Genomic DNA, 26,933 nt, shown 5'->3' on the forward strand with positions numbered 1-26,933 from the left:
GTGTGGGGAATTTTTGGAGCAACACCAGAAAAATGCTGAATCTGCCTAAAATTCCTTTAAGGTGTTGCCCCCCCACCACCTTCCCCATTTCCCTTAAAGCATAAAATCCTCCCTTTAAAGGGAAGGGGGAGGTGGGCGTTGAGAAGGGAGAGGACTTCAGCCTGTGTTTGCGCTCCAACTGGGGAAGACCACTTAGCAAGGAGCTCCCTGACTCTTACAAAGAGTTATTTAATTACCCTGCTCATGAATGAACAGACCAGACCCTTCCAGGAGACCAGAGGCTCATGAATGAACCTCACACCCCAGGTCTCAATGGCACAGGGTGACCAGGCCTCAAGGCCACATTTTAGGTTAAGCAAGGAATTTTCCCCTTCTTAAATGTTTTTCTTTTTTTTTTTTTTTGAGATGGAGTCTCGCTCTGTGGCCCAGGCGGGAGTGCAGTGGCACAATCTCGGCTCACTGCAAGCTCCGCCTCCCAGGTTCACGCCATTCTCCTGCCTCAGCCTCCCGAGTAGCTGGGACTACAGGCACCCGCCACCACGCCTGGCTAATTTTTTGTATTTTTAGTAGAGACAGGGTTTCACCGTGTTAGCCAGGATGGTCTCGATCTCCTGACCTCGTGATCCGCCAGCCTCAGCCTCCCAAAGTGCTGGGATTATAGGCGTGAGCCGCCGCACCCAGACCCCTTCTTAAATTTTTAATTTGAAGGTGTCAGGAGATGAGAAAGAAGAAAAATGGGAGGAGGGGGGAAAGGCCTTGCTCAGTGCCTCAACAATACCATTCTCCACCTGAAGGCAGAGGGCAGAGAGGCAGAGCAGCTCCAAGAACAGCCATGGGGTTATGAGAACACGGGCACGCGTGGAAGAGAAGCTATCTGGGCCTGACTGGGCCCAGACACACAAAGGACGTACTTGTGGGGAGGGGGTCCCCCAAGATTCCATTTAGGAACAAGGGCAAGCTTGGGGAAAAAAGCCAGTAAAGACATGAGCTCCATCAGCTGACGCCCCACGGTTAAATGTGCCCAATTGCTAGGGTACCGGGAGCTAGGGTCAAAGGCGAGTGAGGAGGGGTCTCCACCGGCTCTCATCTCTGTGAGGCACTTGGATAATGAAGTGATATTCCTCTGCCAAAGTCCAACAGGGCCACGGGACTATCAGCCCCCTCCTCCATGGTCCAGCAGAGCAGAAGGCTGAGGACGGAGAAGTTGGGGAGGAAGGGCGCCTGGGCAGGCACGGCCGCCTCCTGCAGGCTCCCTGTGCCAATCAGGGGCAAACGAAGGGCAGAAATGTGGACAGAGACAGCTTGCACCTGGCAACCTGGGAGCGCAAACATCACCACGCCTCGCCAACGCCAGGTCCAGGGTCCTCCCTCCTCAGGACCCAGGCGCCACCAACGGTTGCCTCATCCTGTCTCTCCCTCCACATCAGACATCTCAAAGGTTAACAGCACCCATCCCCTGCTCCCAACCCTGTCAGGAAATTGGCTGTTCTGATATCAACAAGCCCTCTTCAGGGACAAGCCTAAGATAAAAGGGGACTCCAGTGCCAATCCATCCCATCTATTCTCACGCCAAACCATCATAATTCACAAGGACCCTTGCTGGTCTCTTGTTTTCAATAGGCGAATCCCTCCCCCAAATAGAGACGCGTAAAACTTGCTGAGATATCTGGGCTCACTTTAAGGGGCTGCCTCTAATCCACCATGCTCACAGCCTCATCCAAAAGAGGAAATAGGACCCCAGAGCTCCCTCAGACTCCTCAGGAAACACAGACAATGCTGGGGTTTAGAGTGAGTTCCTCATGGAGGAAACAAACCAAAATGTTTCAGGTAAACTGCGAGTTAATCAGAAAACACTGGGGCCCAACCCATCTCCACCACCCCATGCTCTCTCCCCAAACAGATCAGACGATGAATCCTGGCTGGTGGAAGGCTGACCTGAGAACACTGGATTTTTTTTTTTTTCATGCTTTGCAGCATCTCTAGTGAAGTGAGATGGCTGGACTTGGGGGTGGGCAGGGGGTGCCACAGGGTCTCCTTCAAAGGCCAGGCTGCTTTCTAGTGAAGTGAGATGGCTGGACTTGGGGGTGGGCAGGGGGTGCCACAGGGTCTCCTTCAAAGGCCAGGCTGCTCTCTGGTTCCCGGGCCCAGCAGGCTTCGTTTCCACCCCTTAGCGCGTTCTAGCCATGGCAGAACCCCCGCCCCTGTGCCAACCCCAGAGGTGAGCCGACCAGCTACAAAGCCAGATATGCATTTCACACCAACCTCGCATGCAGCCTCCGGGTAACTTCAGCTCATCCCTAAAACAGGGTTCCCCCAAGGCCAGCCTCATAAGGTTGCTGTACCAATTTGATGCAAAAGTGATTGGGGCCAGCTTGTGGAGAGTGCTGCACACGCGTTGGTCTCATCTCTGAGGCTCCTGGGTTCTCCAGCCGCTCAGAAAATGCCCACCAGTCTTCCTGATTGTCTCCACATCCCCACACCCCATGGTAGAACAGTTCTGGGCCAATGCCTACACTTAATAAGCATTTACTTTGCATAGGCTGTGTTCTCTAAGTGGCTCATGACAACCCTCTGAGGCTGCATACTATCACCAGCCTATCTTAAAAAGGGGAGTAGTGGGGGTGAGGCACAAGTCACTGGCCGAAGTGCAGAGCTGCAATTCAAGCCCAGAATATTGCCTGGTGTGAGCTGTGGACACAGGCCTCTAAAGCCACCAAGCCCACTGTTCCTCTCCAAAGTGTCCTTCAGAACACACTTTGGAAATGCTGCACCAGCTTTTAGAGCTGCGCATGGGGTGCAACTCCCCTGCAGCAAGAAGTGGGGGGTGATACGGCTTTTTTGCCAGCAAGCTGCTCTGTGACCTTGGCCAAGTGGCTTGCCCTCTCAGGGTCTCAGTTTGACCTGTCCATAAATAATGTAAAGGGGACAAGGGAAGATGGCCCCATGGGCCCCCTTCTGCCTTCATGGTCTCTGGCTGGACTCTGATTCTCAGTATTAAACAACACTGGTTCCATTTATTTTTACTACCTTCCAGAGAGTAAGAAAACCACTTTGAGGAGCAGGGTACATTTTTGCATTTAATTTGCAACAATAAAACAAAATAAAATCAAAAGGGAAAGGAGGTTTGAGTCAGGTTTTGCTGTGTCCATCTCTAAACCAACTTTTTTTTTTTTTAATTTCAGAGTCAGAAATGACTTTTTACTCTGTCTTACTATTCATCACCCTCAAGAGACAGTGAGCCCCCAAGAGAGGATCTCTTTTATCACTGTCATCTGTCCACTGTCTGCCCAGGCTTGGTTCCCTGAAGTTTCTCCTCCCATCACCGCCCTCCTTGCCACCTCTCCCAAGCCTACATATTTCGCAGATCCTGCTGGTCTAGAACACTAATTAGTGACTGCGTCCTTACAAATTATGTTAAATAATCAATTCCTAGAACTAAAATGTACTCCCTGGCTCCCCAAACTGGTCCCACACCACCTCCCAAAACCCCCCAAGCATCTGAGTCTGAAGCCCCCAACCTGGGGATGAATGCTCCTAAGAGCATTTATCTCGCCATGGAGAATGTAATTGAGGGTGGCACGGGGCAGGGGAGGAGAGCCACACAAATCAAAAGCTCTTGTCTGTCTCGCCAGTCAGGCTGACGCGGCTTCCTGTGCCCCAGCATTCAGCCATGCAAATTACAGCGTGTACCCAGCTGCCTGCAGCCACTGCTGTCTGAGGAGGCCCGCTCTGCCCAGGCTCCTCTGAGAGAGGCCTCAGAGGAAGGGTGGGGACTCCCGACCCAGCCAACTCCATTCATAATATTGACAGTAAAGGGCCTCTCTGGCTGCTGTTTAGTGTGCATGCAGCCGAATCATTTCTCGAGTTCAAATTTCCAGATACTTCCCCTCCATGGTACACCAACCAGGTTCCCACTGTTACCCCCCAAGTAACTCAGAGCAGCTCTCTTCAGAAAGGGGGTTCACATATTAGCAGGCACAGAAGCCCTCAGCCCTGCATGGCATTGTCTGCTCAGCTGCCTTCCCTCTGGGCATGACCCTGGCACCCCCAGGAAGACACAAGGGCTGGGACAAGCATGGAACAGAAAGTCTGTCGTGTCCAAGAGAAACTACCAAGTCAAGTCTCTTACCTCACCCACCTACCCACCTGCCACCCTGAGAGTGTAGGAGATTCCCCAAATTCCCTATCTGGATTTCCAACTGGGCAGCTGGCACTGAATGCTGATTCATTCTCTCTCTCTCTCTCTCAATCTCTTTCACACACACACACACACACACACACACACACACACAGTTAAAGCATCATGAAAATCTTAATACAAACCACTGCATCATTAAGCCAATTTTCCAAAAGGACAAAACCCCTAGAAGGACAGGACAGTTTTCCCCTGGTTTTGCAGGTGGTGGGGGGGCTCTGTGTGTGCAAGAAACCAAGCTACTTTTGCTGTGGGCCTCGTTTTAATAAAGCCCCAGGCTACCAGGACCCCTAGTCCTTGGAAGGCATCACAGGACCCAAAGGCAGACCCTTCTCCCACCCTATCCCCCACAGGTCCAACTCCACTGCAGTTTCTAGAGGGTAGGAAAACTGTCCGAAGACATGGAAAAATACAGTGAGAAACAAAAGTCCTTTTCATTCCTCCCCTCCCCCGGCTCCCCTTGTTCCATAACAATTATGAAAACTGTTGGATGGGATGGCATTTTGAACATTTACTGCATTCCGGCCAATAAATTCCAATGCAGGATCCGATGGAAAAGCTCCTTCTTCTCCTGCGAGCTCCCTCCCTGGCCCCCCTCCCCGTGCACTCCCAGCCCTCATTCCATCTCTCACTTTACAACCCAATACCAGGGCCTGGCCAGGCCAGGGCCGCACTGTACTTAGAGGGAAAAACAACAGTACGACAGCCTGGAGACAGCGTGCAGACTGGAAAAGTTAATCATTACTTCTGTCTGCCTCCGTAATCTAATCTCTCCCGCTTGGACACACTCACTGTTCAGCCATCCCAGCCCTTTCACCCCTAAAGCACCCAGGACCTCCCAGACCCAAGCCCCCACTCCCTCTGGCGGGTCCTCCCACTCCTAACCTCCAGTTAGGAGGTCAAGGGAATAAAAGAAGAATGAAAGGGTCCCCCACCCAGAAGCTGCTGTCACAAGGCCCTGGAGTCCAACATACACGGCCAGCTGCTCTGTGCTGGGTGCCCCACCTTTCAGAGCCTCCAGGCCTCCCATAAACATGGGCTCCCATAAATGTGAGCTCCAATCTGGCTGGTGACTGCAGCAGCCCAGCACTGCCCCTCCCCCACCGCACAGGGACAGACTGTCCCCTCCCCCCTTTCTCACTCCCTCTGCCCCAGGATTCACCCTCAAGCCCACCCCGGTGGGTAGGGCTCCCCCACCCCATGCGATCAGTGTGTGCCGACACACGACGCACAAGTCAAGGAGGCCCTACCGTTGGTGATGCCTTAAAAAATTAAACACAGAATGACAGTGTAATTTAGCAATTCCACCTCTGGGTATATACCCAGAAGAACTGAAAGCGGCGACTCCAATGGTATTTGCACATCCATGTTCACAGCAGCATTATTCACAATAGCCAAAAGGTAGAAGCAAGCCAAGTGTCCATCAAGCAATAAATCAACCAGACATGGAATATTCATACAATAAAATATTATTCAGCCTTAAAAAAGAAGGAAATTCTGACATACGCTAGAGTATGGATGAACCCTGAGGGCATTATGTTAAGTGAAATAAGCCGATCACAAAAGGACAAACAGTGTCTGATTCCACTATTCTATGAAGTACCTAGAGGAGGAGGCAAATTCACAGACAGAAAGAATGGTGGGTGCCAAGTGCTGGGGGAGGGGAGAAGGGAAGTTAGTGTTTCATGGGAACAAAGTTTCAGCTAGGGAAGATGAAAAAGTTCTGGATGTGGACGGTGGGGATAATAGCACAATATGAATGTACTTAATGCCACAGAACTATACACTTAAAAATTGTTAATATGGTATATTTTATGTATATTTTACCACAATAAAAGAAAAAGGCCTCAGCTCTCTTAAGGCTCTCCTTTGCACCCCCATAACTAGTCCTCATAAGCATAGATTTCCTGAACTGGGGATTCCACGGGTGGGACTGGGCTTCAGCAAAGATATCGGCCCCCTGCAGATGTATACAAATTGTGGTATAGCATGCATTTTTCTGAACAGAGTCCTCAGCTTTCACCCATACTTGGAAGAGTTTGCGAGCCAAGAGACAGAAAGAACTACAACCTTTTTATTTTAAAATGGAAGCAGTCTTTGGCTTCCATAGGGATATCTCATCAATAGGGGGATCATTCCCACACCCCTCAAATCCAAGAGACAAAGATCACAGATCACCGAAGGGACTTGGCAGCCAAGCCCAAGCCCTTATTTTGCAGATGAGAAAACTGAGGCCCAGAACACAGAAATGGCTCCTGCAAGGCCATGTGGCCAGCCAGGGGCTGAGACACTCGGCCTCAACCCAGGAGAGCAGGCCAGCCTCTAGTGACAGGAAAGTGGAGGATGCTGGCCCCGCCATTGTAATTCTCTCCCAGCCCCCTCCTGGGACTAGGGCATCCTGGACACCCTGCGGGGAAGGTGGGGGTGCTTCTGAGTTTTTGCAGGCCCCACGATCCTGGGCTCTTCCCCAGGAAACAGCCCCCCAGCAGGGTTTTGATTGTGCCCCCACTGAGCAGGAGATGGGGCCCATCTATTTGTAAGAACGGTATGGTGCACTCAGATCACACTGAGAACTAACTTTTTAATTTTCCCTCTTGGTTACTGATTCATGAGGGGGTGGGGCAGGGCTGGCTCTGAGGCTGCAGTGAGGCTGACAAGGTCCCCAGGCCCAGCTCTTGATGATCCTCACTTAGCCTGCAGGGGAAGGAGACACTTAACAGCTTCATGAGGTGACTGGAAGGTGGGACAGGGGACAGGGACAATCATTTAACCTCCGAGTGAGCCACCCCAGAAAATGCAGACAGCTAATCTGCTAACGGCACAGTCATATCTTGGCGTCTTATTGTTTTTGTTCCTGTTGAGTGACAGTCGCAGATCAAAACGTAAGAAAGCAATACTGAAATGAGCACACAGTCGCTGGCCTGGTTATCTGAGTTGTCTTCTGGCTGAAAGAAAGTCCCAACTTTGCAAGATGAAATTGGAGTTGAGACCAGATCTTCCCTTTCTGCTCTGATCAAACCCCCCAGCAAAAGCAGCTCTCCCTGCCTTTTCTTCCTGGTGGGGCTTCACGGAGGAGCAAGAAGAGTAATTCAATTAGTGAACTCCACAGAGCTTGGAAGCCATCGGTTGGCCCCGGGGGAAAAGACAGGGAAGGATGAACGTGAAAAGGAAACACCCTGGTAACTGCATCTTAGATTATTTCATCCAAACCCAACCCCAGACAGGCCAGGGCCTCACACACAGGGCTGACACCTCAGAAACGGGCTTAACCCTCAGATTTAAAATTAAAAAGCAAGAATTTCTTTCATCCCCCAGATGGTCTTCGTGAGAATCAAGTCCTCTGGAGTTACAAAGGGAAAGTCACTCCTGGGCTTTGAAAACATCCCACTTCTCTGGCTGTCAAGACATTAGATACTGTCTTTCCAGATGTTTCCCCACCCCTTGGCTGTGGTTCACTGAGGAGCCTGGCGCTAGGCTGGTCACTTCCACTCTGTGCTGTGCCACAGGTACTACCAGGGTCTGGAGGGTGGATTATAACCACAGCTCCTGTTTTTCCTGCTGTCATCTTACAATCAGCAAGAAGCGGGGTGGGGAGGCGGGCTGGAACCAAAACCCGGGAGACCTACCTCTGTTTATCCACAAGCTCTGCTTTATCTCAATTCTCAACAGACCACACAACCAAAGCAGAAGTAGAAGTAGATGACTCAAGAGCTCCGCCCATCCCAGGGGGCCCACCCTGCACCTCCCCCACCTATGGCCTGGCTTCATGGAGGGACCAGGCTCCTCTGTCCTACAGAAGCTGCCCCTGCCTGCCTCCAGGTAGAGGCAACTCCTAGTCAATCCCCCCTCCCGCCGGCTCCATCCCCATGGATTCAACATCACCTTCGGACAAGCCATTCCATCTGCCAATTCTTAATTCTAACCCAGCCCAGGAACTGGTCCTTTGCACAGCACACAGCCTGGCACATAATAGGTGTCAATACATATCTGCTCCATAAACAAACCACAGGGACACACTGGCTTCTTCCAAAGCAGCGGGCCCACCTAGCTTCACACCCGGCAGAGGGAGGCACATGTGAACCCACCTGAGAGGGGAGCACACCTTCCAAGCAGGGAGTCAGCCAGAAGGACCAAGTCCCTCTCCCGGACTCCCCACGGAGGACACAAGAGAGAAGCCCTGTTCTGCACTAGGTCACACTCAGCCGCCGCGGCATATGCCACTGAGAGGTGTTTCCAAGGCAGGCGCCGGCCCGCCAACCTCTGTGGGCACACCACCTGCCCACAGCATTCTGCTTTGGCGTCCTGCTCTGTTTGGACAAGTTACCCTCACCAAGTGTTCAACAATGCTTTTACACACCCCAGGGCCCTTGTTGTGTTATGAAAACAAAACAAAGCACGCTAAGGAAAAAGCTGGGAGGGTGGGGGTGAGCGTGAGTGGAGAGCGGGCCAGCCACACACACAGGTCTCTTTCTTTCTGGTCTCTATCCTAAAGATGGCTCCTTGGCAGCACGGGCCGGGGCACTGTCCCATGCCCTGTGTCATTAGAACAATGACATCAACAAAGAGGGGATTTAGAAACCCAGAGACAAAAAATGGAACTGGACCTTATCTACACCACTGTAGGGCTGTGATAAGCCCCCTCTCTGGGAGATGCTTCTAGGTGAACCATATCACTCCTTCCTCCAAAGCACAGCACCGTTACTGGACACAGCTGTACCGGGGCAGCTCCAAGACCCATTTCCCCTCCACTCCTCACTAGCACCCTAGAAATAGTCTCAGGAAAGTTACAGAACTCCTGCAGGATGAGGGGGACACGGTGGCTTGAAAATACGAAGGCAGCCCTGAGTTCCCAGCGGCTAAGTGCCAGGTGCCTCTGTTAGGGGAAGGCAGTACCGGGGGTGGGTAAAAAGGCTAAAGGCGTGAGTAAATTCTTACGTACCCCCCATCAAAAAAAAATACAATCTTTTTTTTGCAAGTTAAAACTGAGCTAATGACACTGGGTGGGGCTCAGTGTTGAGGACTCCGCAGCCAAACCAAAATTAGCTTCCAGCCAAGAGCTGCTTGGCCTTACCATTTGGGGAAGGAAGCTGAAAAAGTCATGAAAGATTCTTTAGTAAAATGGGAAATAAGGCGGCAGTTAACATTTCAACTGAAGGTGACCCTTCTGGTAAAATATTTTTTTAAATAATAAAAATAACATAAAGTTCTCAAACAGCCTCTTTCTTAAAGAAAATGGCCTGCACGTTCTCGTGGGAGTGGAAGGGAAGAAAAAAAAACACAAAACAGAAAACAGGCTAGCCGTTTCTCAGCCACTACCTTTCACGAACCACTTTTTTCTGGAGTTATTCTCAAAAAAAAGATGATGCAATTTCCTGTCTTGTCCCAATATTTCCTGTTAACTTACAAGGTGAAAGTTATCACCCTGTTTTAAATAACTGTCCTCAACACCGCTGAAAGTCCCTTTTCCCAGCCAGTGCCCACCCCTATCAAAAAATGTCCCCATCTTAGAGTATAAATACGATCATTTTCTACACCTTTTAAGAGTTGGCTTCATAAGAAGCCTGGTTCTCTCTCTAGCAGATACTGAATCCACAGGGGCACCTTCCATGGGAGTGGAAGCCCACATCTCCCAGGTGAACCCACAGAGAGAAACAGAGAGGCTGGGGGGCAGCCGAGTCCCCCAAGTGAGCCAACAGGTTTAGGTAGAGTGGCCGGGATCAGGTGAGTGTTGCTTTCTTGGTGTGTTAACCACTAAATTGAGAACTGTGCCTCAGCAGTTAATAATATCTTCCCGCTGAAAATAGCCTGGAGAGGAAGCCTCTGTGTGACAGTAGGCAGGCAGCCAGCCTTGGGGCTAGCCATTCAATACCGAGCGAGAGGTGGTAGGGCCAGTGGTGACCTCCCTGCGGCTGTGCTTACAGTATCCTTTCACGAGGCTCCCGCAAAGGGAGGGTGCCCGGGCCAGTCACCTGCGGCCACTGCAGCCCTAGAACTTGGGCAAGGACATCACAGGGACTGGGGTCTCCAGCGGCCCAGGAAGGGTCTGGATCACCAGCTTTTGGAGCCAACCCTGGCACCACCCTGGTTCACAGTCACTGGGATGGGCAGGCCAGGGGGACCCCGCAGAGTGAGAACAAGCATATTCACTTCCCCCAGCAGAAAAGTCAGGCTGGGAATCAAACCAGAGGGAACTTTCCTGTCTCTCATTTCTGGAACCCACGAAGAAAAAAGGAAGGTCGAAGGATCAGCACAGATGTGTCTGCTTGCTCAGGTAACACACAGCAGAAGGCCAGGCGTGGTGGCGCACGCCTATAATGCCAGCACTTTGGGAGGCTAAGTCGGGAGGATCACTTGAGGTTAGGAGTTCGAGACCAGTCTGGCCAACATGGTGAAACGCCCTTTCTACTAGAAAAAAATTAGCCAGGCATGGTGTGGCACGCCTGTAATCCCAGCTGCTAGGGATACTGAGGCATGAGAATGGCTTGAACCCAGGAGGTGGAGGTTGTAGTGAACCGAGATCATGCCACTGCCCTCCAGCCAGGGTGACAGAGTGAGACTCCATCTCAAAACACACACACACACACACACACACACACACACACACACACACACACACACACACGAGATCCCAGGCAGGCTACCAGCCTTGCTCCCTGGTCCATCAATGTATTTCCCATGTGACCTCAGGGCTGCCACCAAAACAAGTGTCTACCATCATCAGGTCCCAGGCAACTAACAGAAGTCTCTCCAATTTTACTCTCCACAATCACTGTTCCTTATAGATTATCCAAGTATCTACATGTATTTAAAACCTACCGCTGGCCATTTTTTGGTCAAACTTGTGGTAAAATACACATAACTTAAAATGTGCCACCAATGGCATTGAATACATTCGGTGAACTGTGCAACCATCACCACTCTACAGTTCCAGAACATTTTCATCGTCCCAAAAGGAAACCCGGTCCCATGGGTCCCTTTTACAATCCCATTCATGACAGCAAAGCAAAACAGTGGACCATGTATAGTTAATAATAGTTTTCTCTCAAACGTCTCTACAAAGAAGCAAAAAAGCTATCTGGGAAGCTGAATCCCGAGGGATTTTAGTGTGCGAGCAAGTCCAGGAACCAGCACTTTACACCTTTTTTTTCTTCTGCCAGGTGAAGACAACTGCTTTGAGGGTGCTGCTCCGAGTTCAAGGCCTGGACCGAAGGGAGTAAAGACCAGCCTGGCCATCATAATTCTGCAAGGAATTATGGCACAGTAACAACAATAATAAAGGAGCAAAGAGGCCGGGCGCAGTGGCTCATGCCTGGAATCCCGGCACTTTGGGAGGCCAAGGCGGGCAGATCACCTGAGGTCAGGAGTTCGAGACCAGCCTGACCAACATGGCAAAACCCTCTCTCTACAAAAAAGTACACAAATTAGCCGGGCGTGGTGGTGCACGCCTGCAATCCAACTACTCAGAGGCTGAGGCAGGAGAGTCCCTTGAATCCAGGAGGCAGAGGTTGCAGTGACTCGAGATCCTGCCATTGCACTCCAGCCTGGGCGACAGAGCAAAACTCCATCTCGAATTAAAAAAAAAAAAATTAAAAAATTAAAAAATTTTAAAAAGAAGCAAAGGAAGCCAAACTTGATCATGAATTCTTCGGCATTTCCTCCCTTTTCACTGCTCCACCGGCTCTGAGCTTGCCACGGAGGTCCCATAGGTGTACAAGTCTACGCAGCTACAGTCAGGCTTTGCTAAGTAAAGGCGTGTGTGTGTGTGTGTGTGTGTGTGTATGTGTGTGTGTGTGTAGGAAGTGAGGGGCAATCAGCATGCTACAGTGTCACCAAAAGTGACACCACCCAAAGCCTGGCCTTCACCTGGCCCTCCCCCTTTGCTGGCCCAGTTCAGCCTGGGGACAGGATGCGTGAGGCGGCAGCAGACCATCTTGTCTGGCCGGCAGAGCAGCCCAAATTTGCTCCAGAGATTTTAAATGCTGTCACCCTGTATTTAACCCCTGCCGGACTGCCTCATTCTTTCCAGGACAAAAGGGGTTTTATCAGTAAGCCCTTCTCCAGGGGGAAGTGCATGACCTGGGGCACTGCAGAAGAGGCGGGGTCCAGGACTGGTCTTCACCAGGGTGTGGGTGTGCACCAGGTGAGCCCGCCCTAGCCCTGACTCATCCTGTTGGCAGGTGTTTAAGGAGAGGCAGAAGGTGTCCCCTGAGTTCTAGACTGTCATTTCTCACAGTGGCCTGCAGGGTACTAAGGGGATGGGAAGGAAGGAGCTTGCTCATGGTCACAAGCACCTGTCCACCTGAGTCCCCCAAAGTCCACGCTCATGAGCACTTGGGTGAAAGGCCCACATGCCTGTGAGCTCAACCTGTGCCCCCTGCCCTCACTCCACAATGGCATTAGAGACCTCAGTGAAACCATGAGCTGTTTTGTAGCCAGGCAGGGGGAGGTGACTTAATTTAAAAGCAGAGCAACAGGCGCCCAGGCCCAGGTTCCCAGTTCATGATCACAATTCCAAGCCAGACAATGAATAATTGTTCACGTGCAGCTGATTAACTTTCCTTAAAACAGGATGGAGCAATGTTTCCTAAGCTACTTGGTTTGAGCCCAAGTCAACTGTGGACTGAGCCAGGGGTGCATTTTCAGATTATATAGGTATTTTTGAAGGCTCTCCTCTGAGACTATGACAGATGCCAGCAAGGATCAAAGAGAAGGAGACAGAAACATCCTTGGATGCTGAATGGATACTGACTCAAGGACGCTCCCATCCCCCAGACTTGGGAACTAGTAGCCACATATGAATCTCAAGACCTTAGCAAAAGAGTTGGCCACCCTTGGGTTGGAGGCATGGTGCCGGGTCTCTCCAACAAGCATGACTTTGCACAGCCAAGAGATGGAGTTTCCCAGGACACGTGAGCACTTCTGTCTCCACTGCCTCCTACCTCCCTCCTTGAGATCCATGGGAGCACTTCTTTTGAAGTTTAAATAACTACAAGTGGTTGCTGGCTTCCAATCCCTACCCTAACTGGGCAGGTCCATATGGCTGAGGCCCAGCCAGCTCCAGACATTCATATATAAAGGAGGAGGCTAGAAGATGAGTCTGCAGCTGAATAACCTACAACTCACAAGGGAGATGCTGCTCCCTCAACCCACTCAAACCAGGACAGCAGACAGGCAAAATGAAAGCCCCCAGACAGAAACTCCAGATGGAGGCTGCAAAGATGATAGCTTCCAACACATGCTCTGCATTCCCAGTGATCCCCGGAAAGCTCTGGGAGCAAATCCTTTCCATTTCCACGACGGAGCTGAGCCTAGAGGCTTCCCAGCTACATCAGACCTCTCCCAGGTGATCTTCCTGAGCCATGACACATCCATGTCCAAGCAGCAGCAAGGACCTGTTCTGGAGTTGCATGCCTTTCAAAAGACATCCATCCCAGAGAGTCAGGCACAGACTGCCAAATCACAAAGCAGAATCAATCCACAAACTCCACCCCACAAGTCCACAACCTCTTGGAGAGGCCGCCCTGACATCAACCCACCCCAGCGACAGGGACCCACCCTATCCCAGAGCCTGCCTGTGGGCACCCGCACGCTCTCATGTGTTTGCGCACGGGATTGTCTATCTGTACGTCTGCGGCAACACCCACCCACCCACTCACCCACCCCCCCAACACACACACACACATACACACACAAGATTGCACCCAGCAATCCATCTGTCTCAGAGAGCCAGCTGTCAAAAATGAAAGTACAATCTCCTGGAAGCAAGTCACTGCCTTCTAAAAATGTCCCGTTTTCCCAGACCGAGGAAACTTGCAGGGGTGGGGTGTGTTTCACTGCAAGTCCCTAACGACCAGGCCTGTCGTCTACCCACCCCCCCACACCCCCCCAAAACAAAGCTGCAATGCTGGAATTCCAACCTGCAGCCAGCAGCCCCGCCCCCGGGCTCCTACCCGCCCACTCCCCTTCCTCCCGGGCAGTTTGCAAGGGCGCAGGAAAGGGAAGGGCCAGCCTTGGAGTCACCCCTGCATTTCAGGAGAGGACGGGCCTTTGAGCACACCCCACCCCCACCTCCGAGGCACCACATTTTCACATTCGGCTGTTTTTTCTTTCCCTTCTTCCCTTGCCAAGAGAATCAAGCCCTGGCTCCTGCTGCCGACCTTCCTCCCACCCTAAACTGAGCCCCATTCATTAAGCCCGCTCTCAGCCAGGGCAGGACAGGAAGCAAAACAGCACACAGGGCCTGTGAAAGAGGCTCAGAGAGGTTATTTCAAGGAGGAGGAGGGAGAAACTCCTCAGTTTTCACTGCTCCCCACCTTGCTGCCAGGCTCCCACCCCCCAACCTCAGTGTCTGCTATGCCCCTTCCCCCATCCAGCCCTGCCACATCCAGCCACTGGCCTCATCCACAGCAAGGCAGACACACCCAGGCCACCCCCCATGGAACGATCAACTTCTTGAAAAGGAGGAGATTTGGGCTTTCTCCATTTACAAAACTCTCTGCCCTGGACAGGGGCCAATAAAGTTCCCTTTTGGAAGGCATTCTCGCTACAAAGAGGACAGCCCTAGGTTTTCTCCGTGCCCATCACCTCCCCTCCAGACGCCCCCAAGCCAGTGACATCAAACCCCAAAACAGTGTACCCTCCCCACCGTGGCCCATTATGAATACACTGCACCAACTCTGAACGGAAAGAAGAAAGAGCTCAAACTTTGAAGCCTTTGGAATTAGTAAATCAAGAGCTGAAATTCAAAACAAATGCTCTTTCCATGTGGAAGGCCCCCTCTTTTCTCTCTGCAGTCTTCTGAAGCCACACTGCCCTTCAGAGAGTCACTGCTTCTTCCTGGCAGCTCCTTATTAATATCTGTGTCTACAATTACCTGGAGGGGTGAGGGGAAGGAGTTAATGATTGTTTTACCCCCAGTTTCTTTCTAGGACTGGAAGAGCTTTGGGGAAAAAAAGCCCACCCATCGGCCCGGCGCAGTGGCTCACACCTGTAATCTCAGCACTTGGGGAGGAAAGGGTGGGTGGATCATCCGAGGTCAGGAGTTCAAGACCAGCCTGGCCAACATGGCGAAACCCCATCTCTACTAAAAATACAAAAAATTAGCTGGGCACAGTGGTGGATGCCTGTAATCCCAGCTACTTGGGAGGCTGAGGCAGGAGAATTGCTTGAACCTGGGAGGTGGAGGTTGCAGTGAGCCGAAATCGCGCCACTGCACTCCAGCCTGGTGACAGAGCAAGACTCCGTCTGTGTGAGCCGAAATCGCGCCACTGCACTCCAGCCTGGGCGACAGAGCGAGACTTTGTCAAAAAAGAAAAAAAAAAAAAGCCCACCCATCTCCTGAGGGCTTCACAGGTCACATGGCACGGGCGAGTGACGAGGCACTCAGGCTGGTATCTCAGCCTGGTGTCGTCATTTCCTCTGGCAGGGGAGACAGACAAGATGTTATCAATAAGACAAACCTTCCGAAAGGACCCTTTCAAAAGCTGCCACTTCCCTTGCTTATTTCATGTGGTTTGGAGGGGCCGGGGCTCCTCCCTGCACATTCAGGGTTTAAAAAATAAAACCATCTAACAACATCCTGAGCGTGTTATTCTGCTGAGACCCTTTCCTCTCATTGGCCTTCTTTCTTTCAAGAACTCTCTCAGCCTTAGAAAGCAGAAAAGATGCAGTTCACACACTGCTGCCTTTTCTCCCTCAACTCCTCTGTCCACTCCCACCGTACTGCCTGAAGCCCCCTCCCTTCTCTAGGTCCCTCTTTTTCCTGCTCAATTCTCATTAGAAGCTTTGAGTAAACAATACCCTCAGTCTCGGATAACAGAGTATATATTGCATTGAAATGAAAACAAACAAGGGTCTCCCTAAAGACGTTCTCAGCAAGCTCAGTTCCTGAAGAGGAGAGCCGGGGAGGGAGCCGTCTGGGAATGAACTTTGCCTGAGCCAGCCATGGAGGACACACCACCAAGTAGTCAGAGCAGGCACCCCACAAAAAAGGGTGCCCCTCACACAAGAGGATACACCACAACAGGGCACAGCTTCTATTCGAGCTGCTACCACGTGATCCTACAGGCAAGGAAATGCCAAATGCCCAAAACTCTGCTGGAATTTCTGTTTTTAAGGTCGTTTTCCCTCTTGCTTCAGCCAGTTCTTAGAAAATCTAGTGATGACATGGTGGGGATGGAAAAACAGGTAGAAATAGGATTTCTTCAGAACAACATGAAATGCGTCCCATGTACATAACCAGTGAGTTTCTCTAAGTACTGCCCTCTTTTCGCATCCTCAGGAACAACAATGCTCTGGCTACCCCGTGCCTGTCAGCCAGCCCCGTGACCCCCCAGCACTGGCATTCCAGGCCTTCACGCATACCTGTGAGCCCTGAGGAAAACCTGCCCCGCTAGGGAAAAATTACAGCTCCTACTGTTGGCAGTGCTCCCACCCTGGTGCTCCCAGCCCCAGACATGTGCTGCAAAATCCTGCAGCAAGCTGGGCTGGGAATCAGAACTTGGGAGGGAAGCCTCAGATCTACTCTGAAATCCCATCGGACGCTTGAGATCTGTCTTCAACAAGTTCCCTAAAGGTGGGTCCATTCCCTTTACATCCCCCATGCGCAAAGAGCAAAAGCAAAAAAAGAGCTCAAATGCATGAGTTAATGACACCAAAGTCACCAAGCTGAAGCCCCCCAAGCCAGGAGCTGCTTAAAAATAACCGGGCAACACTTCACACACCAAAGCAGTCCCCAGCTCGCTCTTGTCTCCCCGTCCACGGAACGGATCCAGTGTCCAGAGCGTAAAGGACTGCAGGATGAGGAGCTGAAGGGCTCCACAATGTCACCACCGATGCATCCAACTTAAGGCATATAAAAATGAGAATGAAGTCCAGACCAGCTGGGGTGGCAGAAGGCCACCCCCATTCCTCCAGTCTTTAGCAATTTCAAAAAACGTTGGAATTGCCAGGAAAATAAGAGAAAGCATCTTACCTGAAAGCCCCCCAGGGGCCAGATAATTCGTTCCCCCTGTTTCAGCGGAGGAAGGCACAGCATCTGGACAGTCTGCTGTGGATTTGAAAAGGGGAGAGAAAGAAATAAATACACAAATAAAAACACCAAGATCCATCTTTAAGCACGCTCTAAACAGCATGAAAGACAAACCACACATTCCAAAAGGCTGACTCGCGGCCTTGATGCTGATTATTAATGGTCTGCTCAGGCTTCACTGCCCATCGTAAGACAGACCACAGCACCTTGTCACCCGTCTGGGCTCCGGGCGGCCAGTTAATCATTACTCGAGTCAGGCTCAATGAGACTGGCTGGAATTTCTCTTGCATTACCAGTCCCCCATTACGGATACCAGGTGATTCCCAAGGTCAAAGGAGGTTTGGGTTGGACTTTCTCAACCCTGGTTGCTCTGTCATCCCTCATCAAGGGCAGAAGCCTCTCTCCTTGGAGCCCATGTCCTCTCTGCCTTCATCCTTTTAAAGACAGGTTTCCCAGTTCTTGAAAACATTCTCAAGATTGATGTTGGGCTGCCAGGACTTCTTTCCCCCTTTTTAATTGAGGACTAACTTAAGTAGAGCAAAGTATACAAAATCCCAAGTAGACGCAATGAATGTTACTCATGTATACACCTGTGTAACCACCACCAGATCAAGACAGAGAACATTCTCAGCAAGGCTCCGAGCCGGAGGGGAAATGTTCTACCTCTCCCGGGCTAGTCCAAACCCCTCATCTCTGGAAACCTTCCCAGGCAACCCCAGACCTGCTAAGGCTCTCTGCCCTCAGTTCCTATAAAACGTTTGGCACCCAACACTCGGAGTTTCCTCACTGATTTTTACCTTTAGATTGCATCTGCCCTTAACTAGACTTCTCTTCAACTTCTGTCACCCTCAGGTACTCTGCACAGTGACCTCACCGTTAATGAGGATAATGACAATTCCAGCTGAGAAACAGAGTCTCCACAACCGCCCTCCAAGCAATTAAAGCAAAACCTAATGTCCATGAACCACAACTCATTAGTCCCATGAAACACAAATACACAAGACCCTGTAAGCTTGTCATGCACCACTGGCAGCGCCAAACTCCCTGAAGTCCTAGGAGAGAGCCCGGCTAAGGAAAGGTGCTGCCCAGGTCCGCAGCAAACACAACAGGTTGGATCGTGCAGACACCAGGCCTCCTACCCCAGGCCACCAGGACAATGTCCCTGTGGGTTTCCAGTTGGAACCACTTGGCCATGCTGGCAAATAGGAAAGGCAAAAAAAAAAGAGCAGACGGGCAAGTAGCCCATGGGAATCCTTTAGTGGCCTACACATAGCCCCAAACCATCTCTGGGTTTCTGCTGTCTGCCCCTCTTAATGCTAAGTTTCTCTCTCTAACTCAGGGTCACTCCCTCTCCCACATTCTCAAGGCTGGAAGGACAACTTTTCAAGAACTCTCCTAAGCGGGCGAGGGGCAGAAGTGGAGGCAGGCGTGGGGGTGAGGTGGCTGCGATGGGTACGGGGGAAAGAAGACTGTGTGTGTAATCTCATTTTATCAGGGTAAAGTCTAATTCCTAACAGGAATATACAGTTTTACAGGATACACTTAATCAAACAGAAAACAATAGAGGCAGGCAGGAAATGGAGTTACTTGTTAAATGGTGTATACCCTGCACTTTCTAAACCATTTTGATGGCCTTCATCATTTTCTAGAGATAGGCTTCTCAACCCTCTCCTCCACCCACTCCTCCCAGATGGAAGACACCCCCACATTAAACATGATGACTTATCCACAGCCACTCCCCGCCACCTTTGGCTGGCAGAATCCCAGGGGCAAGGTGTGTTTCAAAGGAAAAGCCGGGCATCTCAGAGCAGAGCTGAGACCACATTCAGGGTGTCAGCCCATCTCAGATCAAAGGTAAGCCAGCTCCACACAGGCAACCACAAGCATTTTTGTGAAATGGTGCTCTGCCCTTCTGCAGTGGCTTTGATCTCAAGAGGGATTTACAAACGTTAATTAAGCCTCCCTACCACCCCTGTGAAGAAGCAAAGTATACCTGTTCCATAGGCAGCCAGGTAAACTGAGGCGTCACTGACTAGCTCAAAGGGCCACCCAGTGAGCTGGGCTATTCCCAAGAGTCCAGCCCTATCCCATGGCTCTCACTCCCCAGGCAGGCTATGGAGTCCCTACCCTCTTTCCTGGAGGTGGCCACGCCATCCAGACTGGCCTCAAGGTTAAAGGAGCCATACCTCCATCTCTCACCCACAGAAAAGCTCCGCATAGACAGATCTCTGAAGTCAGGGTCTCACCTTAGGCCTGTGTCGCCTGTTCCCCAGAGCCCAGGCTGGCTGGCAGACAGAAGCTCTAGGCCACTCCTGACTCACGCAACACTAAGTGTTATCAAGCACTTGGTAAGCACTAGGTTCTGCGAGAGAAAAAGACTCATTCCTTTCTCCGAGCAGCTCCAACAGAGTCTTTGAAAACCCAACCCTGGGGAGCAGCCAAGGAGTGAACTATTGAGAATGAGTACAAGGTAAAGGAGCTGGGAGTCCCACGATAGTCTCAGCAACTGCGTTCTGAGCTTCCTAAGTACTGTTAAAGACAGAGGAGCCCCTACTCACCACTGTACCCCAAGGGTCCCAGCTCTGCCCCAGGTAGTTCAACCAACCCAGAACTCAAATGAACCCTGGTTATAAAAGAACACAGCACTGCCAGGTGCGGTGGCTCACGCCTGTAATCCCAGCACTTTGGGAGGCTGAGGTGGGCGGATCACACGAGGTCAGGAGATCCAGACCATCCTGGCTAACTCGGTGAAACCCCGTCTCTACTAAAAATACAAAAAATTAGCTGGGCATGGTGACGGGCACCTGTAGTCCCAGCTGCTCGGGAGGCTGAGGCAGGACAATGGTGTGAACCTGGGAGGTGGAGCTTGCAGTGAGCCGAGATCGGGCCACTGCACTCCAGCCTGGGCACAGAGTGAGACTGTCTCGGAAAAAAAAAGAACACAGCACTGCATCGGAATCCTCAAATTTCTAGGTAGGCACATCATCATGCCTGTAAAATGAATGACTGAACCAATGAATGAATAAATGAATGAATGACCTAATCTCTTTCATCATGCTGATTTTAAAAGAGGCCTAGAAAAGTTAAGAGGGACCTCGGTTAAGAGGGAAACACGGTGCCAGATCTCAGGTCAAGACGCCAGACTTCCGATCTGGATTTGCAGGCTGGATCTGCCAATGGATACTGGCCACCTGGGTCCCTCAAGAGCTCACCCAGCAACCCCCCAAGGCCAGCCATTCCTCAAACCTTTCAGACCATCAGATACAATGAAACACGGGAAGCAGAGCCCACACAGCTATCCCCGAGATCCAGCTTTAAACAGCAAATTCTGACTTCTTGTGGGATGCGGAAGTGGGGGTGTCTTTCTGACTTCTGACAGCCACAAGTCACAACTGGCCTCCCCTAGGTTCAGTCATGTGAACACTCTTTCAAAGAAGGCTCTGCTGGTTGGACCACACAGTACCTAGGTGTCTAAAGTCCAGGCCTCCCAGATGCTGAGTGGAGTGGCTTAAATTATAGCAAAATGGAGTTCCTAGCTTTGAGCCCTCTGTGTCTCCAAAGGCTGCAGGGTACCAGGCCCCAGCCCCATTCCCATCACCTTTTCCTAAGATGGAGACTTCACAGGATGTATTCCTTTAGTTGTGCAACTGGTTAAGATTTTAACAGTTGTCCACTGTAAAACTTTGTGCCTGTTTCATCTAGTAACCCAAGACCAAAAATTCAACCTAAGGGACATAGAAACTGAAGAATGTAAATGGTCCATGTAGATTCCCGGGCCAAACATTCTCCCATACGCAAAATGGGGATGAAGACCTGGGTCAGCGCCCATCTGTGGTCTGACCTCAATGCCCCCGGCCACAGCAGCTGGCAAAACCAGCCCCAGACCTGTGAGAGGGGGGTGTGCTCCAGCTCCAGACCTGGCTGTCCTCCAATGTGGCAGGACAATTCCCTTCATGGGGGCTTTGTCTATTACTGATGCTAAATTCTTACACAGCAGCGCCTTTTCTCATTTCTTTTTTTGTTCTATTTTCAACAAAACGTTTTGGGTGAGTAACCAGCTGTCTTAGTTTCCGATTGGCAGGTTAATCACTTCCTATTGGCTGATCTGGAGAACTTTTCTCCCCCTTGGAAATGGCACATTCCTGTCTTTGTGGCTTCTCTGTTTACACACATTTTGCTACCTAATGTCAACACTTGCTAATGAATAAATATATCACTCCACTCACCGAAAATGAGGCCCTGGCCTGGCAGAATGACTGCTTAAATCCTGAGAACAGATTTATCCCAGTGTCTCTGCAGGAAACCCAAGGGAACATGGCCTTCCTTTTCTATGGTTTTTGGAGGTTTCTGGGAACATTTACCCCTGCTGGTCTTTATCCCTGGGGCTAAGGTCACTGTTCTCTCTCTTTTAAGGAAAACCTCCAAATTTGAAGAATATGGAAGGACAAACAAAAACAGGTCAGAGGTGGCCCCTTGGAAAACGAACTTCATAAAAGAATTCTTGATTCTTTAAGCCAAAACCCAGTCAAGTTACAGTCTTTAGGAAAACAGAGCTTGGTAATTCCAGTTAACGTTTGTTACAAATACAGAGAGCTGGGTATCTCCTCATTAATAACCATTTATCTGGTGTTTTGTAAATCGAAAGCAAAATATCACATGCTTTGCGGGCCACTTATTAGACCGGCACCAGGCAAGCAGGAACGCCTTCCCAACTTGAGGGAGCTGGTAGAGTCCCAGGAGGACTGGCTGCAGAGTATGGGCTTCGGTTACACGTTCATTAAAGTATTTAATTTATGACAACGCCCCAGCAAAACTTTTAATTAGTGGGGGGAAAGGCCCAACAGCCAAAACGCAGGAGGCGGAAGGACTTGCAGAATTCCAGGAGCTAAATAGTGCCCAACCCTTCACTTTTCCTTCTCCCAGAACCTTGGCAAAATAAAAATGTCCCAAGTATTAATGTTTTTTCAGGCACCAGTATACAGGCACAAAAACCAAGGTTACATACAACCTGTACTTTTAGCAAACAGATCTATCTCCTACTGTAAGAGGGAGCTCCAGGAATTTGGGTTTGTCCTTGTTGTCACCCCCAAGTTCATTTTGCTGACCCTGTCCCCAGCACTGTGATGTCCAGAGGATGGACCCCTGTGCTGCTGCCGGCCAGAAGTTGAATGCAGACAACCACAACAGGGCTGGTGCCAGTCTCAAATGGGCTTCTGCCGTGGCTTCATGCCAGCCAGTGACAAAGCAGCAGACAGGCAGAGCTATGCTCCAAACTTTGATAGCCCCTATGGCGAATACTGAGAAAACCCCGGGAGAGGACTGACTTGCAGGTGACTGGAGCAGGAGGAACCTACCCCCCTTTTACTGGCTGTTGCCTATACTTCTGAAAAGTTCTAGTGTCTACCCCAGACCAAAGTCTTCTTTGCACCTTTTTAAACCTTCTTCCCATCTATCGAATCACCCTTTCCATTATTCCCACTGATGCTCCTGGCACTCACTAAGTCTCCGAGTTATCCCCATCAACCAGTCCTATTTGGTTTCCAAGACACTTCTCTCTGGACTAAAGCTTCCACGTGTTAAAGCTGAGCCCACCGGCTACACAGCACAAATACATGAAAAAGGAACAAAATGTAAAGCATATCAAGGGAACGTCTTTGCAAAAACAGCAAAAACCCCAGCCACAACAGAAAAATTCACCAAACTTCCAACAGAGGAAACCTAGAACCAACGTGAAGCCCAGCACCTCCCCAAGCCTTTGCCTACACACAAAAAGCCAGGTTCTAGAGGCTCTATTTCTAACTTAAGATAAGCAGGATATTTTAAAAATCATCTACTCACCAGTTGGTTTGAGAAAATCCATCGGGTATCTGGAGTAAGGAGGGGGGGGAGACTCTGAAATTAAAAAAGCAAGAGAAAATAAAGGCCCAGCCATGAGAAGAGAGATAGAAACTTATGATAACACAGGCATTCTTTTAGCCCAACTGTTTGTCTTAGCTGTGGGGGTTGGAGGCAGGGCCGCGAGGCGGTGATTGCCTTGATATTTAGCTGTCAGATAAACAAAAGAGGCCGCCTGGCGCCAGCCTCGGCGCTCCGCTCCTCCACGTCTGCGGCCGCAGCCGCCGCGCTCGGCTGGCCCGGCTGGAAACCACCGGCTCGGCCGGAGCCGCGCACTTCACAGTTCACAGGGCGGGGGGCGACCATGCCCCCTCCCCGTCCTCGGACTCCAGACCCAGCTCCCAGCAACCTCGGCTCCCCGCCCCGGCCCGCCCCCCAGGCGTGCAATTCACCTCTGCCCCCGCCGGTCCGCTCGGCACTCGCGCGGGGGACACGGGGCTGCCCATTCCTAGCGCACTGGGGAGATGCATCCCAAGCGTGCTGGGGAACGTGGGGGATCTGCGGGCGCCCGGGGTGAACCCTCACATCACACTCTGTGTACAGAGACGTAGAGTAAAGGAAGGAATGGAGAAAGCTGAGAGGATAAAAGGAAAGGAGTTTCAGGGTCTCAGCCGAGAAGCCCAGGCCCCAGCGCAGTAAGAGGCGACAACGTCACTGAGGCGCCGGGGCCCCACTAATCTACAGACTTATCTGTGCGGAAGGAAGGAAAAAGTAGGGGACACCCAACTTCTCCTGCCGGTTTGTTCCTCTGCACCCTGGGGCTGGCAGAGTTGAAAGGAGACAGATACCCAGTTCGGCCTTCCATCCAACTCTCTTTGCCCCAAAACTCCAAAGGTGCGCGGCCACGACAGTATCTGGGCCACTGGTGTTCGACGTGATTCTCCGTATTTACTAAAGGAGTAAATACGGAGACCTTCCAGCCTTTATAGCACGCTTCTCCCAGCCTTCCTTGGCGGGCCTGGACCAAATCCAACTCGGCCACACACCTCAACGTCTTTCCGGGTGCGGGGAGGCGTGACCCCCCCCCCACCTCCCTCTGCACCCCCTTGTTGATCCGGAAATGAAGGCGTCTAATTTTTAACCGCAGACTGCAGGAGCAGTGCCCGTAGACCCCTTCGGGGCAACACAGGAGAAAACCTGGAAGGGAACCCCCAGGGAATGCCCTTTGAGTTTCCCCTTGTCTCTTCTCTACTTTCAGCCCCCAGTCTCTTCCCAGGAGGGTATGCACACTCTCCCAGGAGGGTATGCACACTCTCCCAGGAGGGTATGCACACTCCCCCCCGGAGGGATGGCTGCACAAACGCACTGCCCTAGGGGCTTTTCTTCCAGCACTGGCGCTCCGGAAAATGTTGGGGGTAGGGGGACAACTTCTCACCTAGTTCGCAGAGTCGGCTAAGGTGATGGGGGTTGCAGCACACCAGCTCGGGGTTGATCTTCCCGTAAGATTCACAGCAACACAGCCTCTTGACTTCCGAGGAATGCCTGAGATCCGGCCACCTGAACACTTTGCACAGCAGGAGGGGGAGCGAGTAGGACGAGGGCGGCTGCGCAGGCTGCGCGCCGGCGGGCGCCCCCGGGCCCAGCCTGCAGTCCAGGCGGCCGGGCAGCAGGAGGCACGCGGTGCGCGTCCCGCCGCGGGACTCCACGGCCTGGAGCAGCAGCTCCAGCTGCCGCTCCTTCAGTTTCTTGAGCACCGAGTGCGTGAGCGCCTTCAGATCCGCCTCGGCGCCCCCGGCCGCGCCGGCGCCCGCGGCTGGCGGGTGGGGATGGTGGTGACCTTTGGCACCTCGCACCGCCTTGCCCAGGCAGCATCCAGCCCTGCCCGGGCCGCCGCCACCGGCCCCATGCGCTCGGCTGTCCGTCGCCCCTTCTCCCCGCAGCTCGCCTCCTCCTCCACCTCCCCCCGCGCCCTCCTCCTCGTCCTCGCCGCCGGGCGCACGGCTCCTCCAGAGACGCCGGACGAGCGCAGATCGTTTGGTCCTGAACATGCGGGGCGAGGAGGCGAGGAGAAAAGTCGTTTGCCTGCTAAGGAGCGAACATGACCTCCGCACACCATGAAGAAGTCGGGCGCCGAGTTGGGGCAGCAGGCGCAGGCGACAGCAGCAGCAGCAGGGGCCCGGGCAGGAGCGGCGGCGGCCCGAGGGGCGCTCCGTGGCATGCGCCAGTCTCCCGGAGACCGGGGCGCGCGCGGGGGCCCGGGGGCGCCCGCCGGGGATCGGGGGCCTGCGCTCCGGCTGCCCCACCCCGCGCGGCCCGCGCCCTGCGCGGCTCTCCGGCCCCGGCGCGCCCCGGAGGAACCCGGCCGCCGCTTCCCTGGGGACGGCCGAGCCTGCCCCCGTCGGCGCCTCCCCAAAAAGAGGCCCCCCCGCAGTGGCTCCCGAATGTCGGGCTCGCCAGCCTCGGCTTCCTACATGGAAGGTCCGCGGGGGCAAAAAACGAAAGGCGTTCGGCTGGGCTGTTGGAAGAAGGAAAAAGCCTCTTTCCCCCTTGCTAAGCAACTTAATTTGGGGGTGGGGAGAAGCAGGCAATTAAAAAAAAAAAAAAGCAAGCACGCGATTTATTTTTTTCCTCTATATCCTTAGTAACCGGATCTCCTCGAATTCCGTGCACACGAAGACTCAGGGGAGGGGGCCGAGTGGACTTCACCCCGCATGAGATGTCTGGCAAAATAAGAAGGCTCTCGCAAAACCTAACAACCAAATATGCAAAGCCCCAAATGAAAACCACCACCTCTTCGAACCTCAGAGGTCTGGGGGCGTCCGGCTGGAACTGGGGTTTAAAAAAAGAAAATGTTTACAAAGTATAACAAGATGTTTGATGGGTGGAAAAATGTATCCACGAGTTACATCCCCCCGTTTCCTTGCAAAGCCCCGCTGGTCTTCCTCTCCTTTTCTTCTGCCAAAAAAAAAAAAATCGTGTATTTTTTTAATCCACAGAAAGCTTTGGCTAGACCGCTTCAATCCTGCGCATCTGGGTGGTTTAGGGGAGTCTCTGGTCTTTCCTCCTGCGCTCCTGGGGGCCCAGGTCCTCGGCGGGGACTTCCTCGAGGCTGGCGGGGGCGCAGGGGCAGAAGATGCTGCTGCGGCGGCTGAGCCCGGCGGGGCTGACAGCGCGGGGGAGGGTGGCGCGGCGGCGGCGGAGGGCCCCAGACGGGTCGCGCGTTCTCGCCCCCCCGGGCACAAGCTGCTTGCTAGTGCAGGGGCCGCCGGTGTCCCTTCCCCTGGCCGCGGCTGGCCGCCGAGGCTCCCCGCATGGGCTGCTCGCCTCGACCCAGCTGCGGCGGCAGGAGGCCCCGGTGTCCTCTCGGCGCCTCCTCCTCCGAGACTCTCCTCGTCGCGCCCGGGAGCCTCCTTGTCCCCGGTCCGCCCTCTCCTGGCGCTCCGGTCCTTCTGCCGCCGCCAGGGGCTCGCCGCGCCGCACTCAGGGGCTCAGGGGCCGGGCGCTCGGCGGCTCGGCGCCGGCGGACTGGCTCTGTCTCGGGCAGCTCTCTCCCGCGCGGCGAGCGGACCGAGCACGGCGCCCGGCTGGCTCGGCTGGCGCGGCTCGGGGACAGGATCTTCCGTGCGCCGAGCAGCAAGCGAGTGTGCCCGGGGCTCACCGCCTCCCGCAAGGCCTCCCGCCCCCGCCCCCTTCCCTCCCCCTTCCTCCCCCTTCCCTCCCCCGCCCCCAGCCGCCGCAGCCGCCGCCGCCTCCTCCCCGCCCCCCCGCACCCCCCCTCCGGCCCTCTGCTCGGCTGGTTCCACTGCGCAGTGGCGCGCCCGGCTCCGGCCTCGTCACGTGGCCGTCTAGACACCCTGTCGCTTTAAAAAAAAA

At 52.7% G+C, this 26,933-nt stretch overlaps 1 protein-coding gene across 2 annotated transcripts in view; it reads right to left on the reverse strand.

Annotated features, from left to right (window-relative positions):
* The window catches only part of SMAD7 (SMAD family member 7), a 31,214-nt gene extending 5,520 nt beyond the window's left edge, over positions 1 to 25,694 (reverse strand). The window contains exons 1-3 of one of the 2 annotated variants that reach the window (XM_008952552.4): positions 24,496 to 25,694; positions 23,064 to 23,117; positions 17,169 to 17,240 (exon numbers count right to left, since the gene is read on the reverse strand). In XM_008952552.4, coding sequence (XP_008950800.2) covers positions 17,169 to 17,240; positions 23,064 to 23,117; positions 24,496 to 25,108 — 739 coding nt within the window. In that variant the 5' untranslated portion in view covers positions 25,109 to 25,694. Of the gene's footprint in view, positions 1 to 17,168; positions 17,244 to 23,063; positions 23,118 to 24,495 lie in introns of both variants that reach the window. The other variant, XM_008952551.4, reaches the window with a different exon arrangement.
* Between the last annotated feature and the right edge of the window lie 1,239 nt (positions 25,695 to 26,933).

This window comes from Pan paniscus, chromosome 17 (assembly GCF_029289425.2).
Source record: "Pan paniscus chromosome 17, NHGRI_mPanPan1-v2.0_pri, whole genome shotgun sequence".
Lineage (NCBI taxonomy): Eukaryota > Metazoa > Chordata > Mammalia > Primates > Hominidae > Pan > Pan paniscus.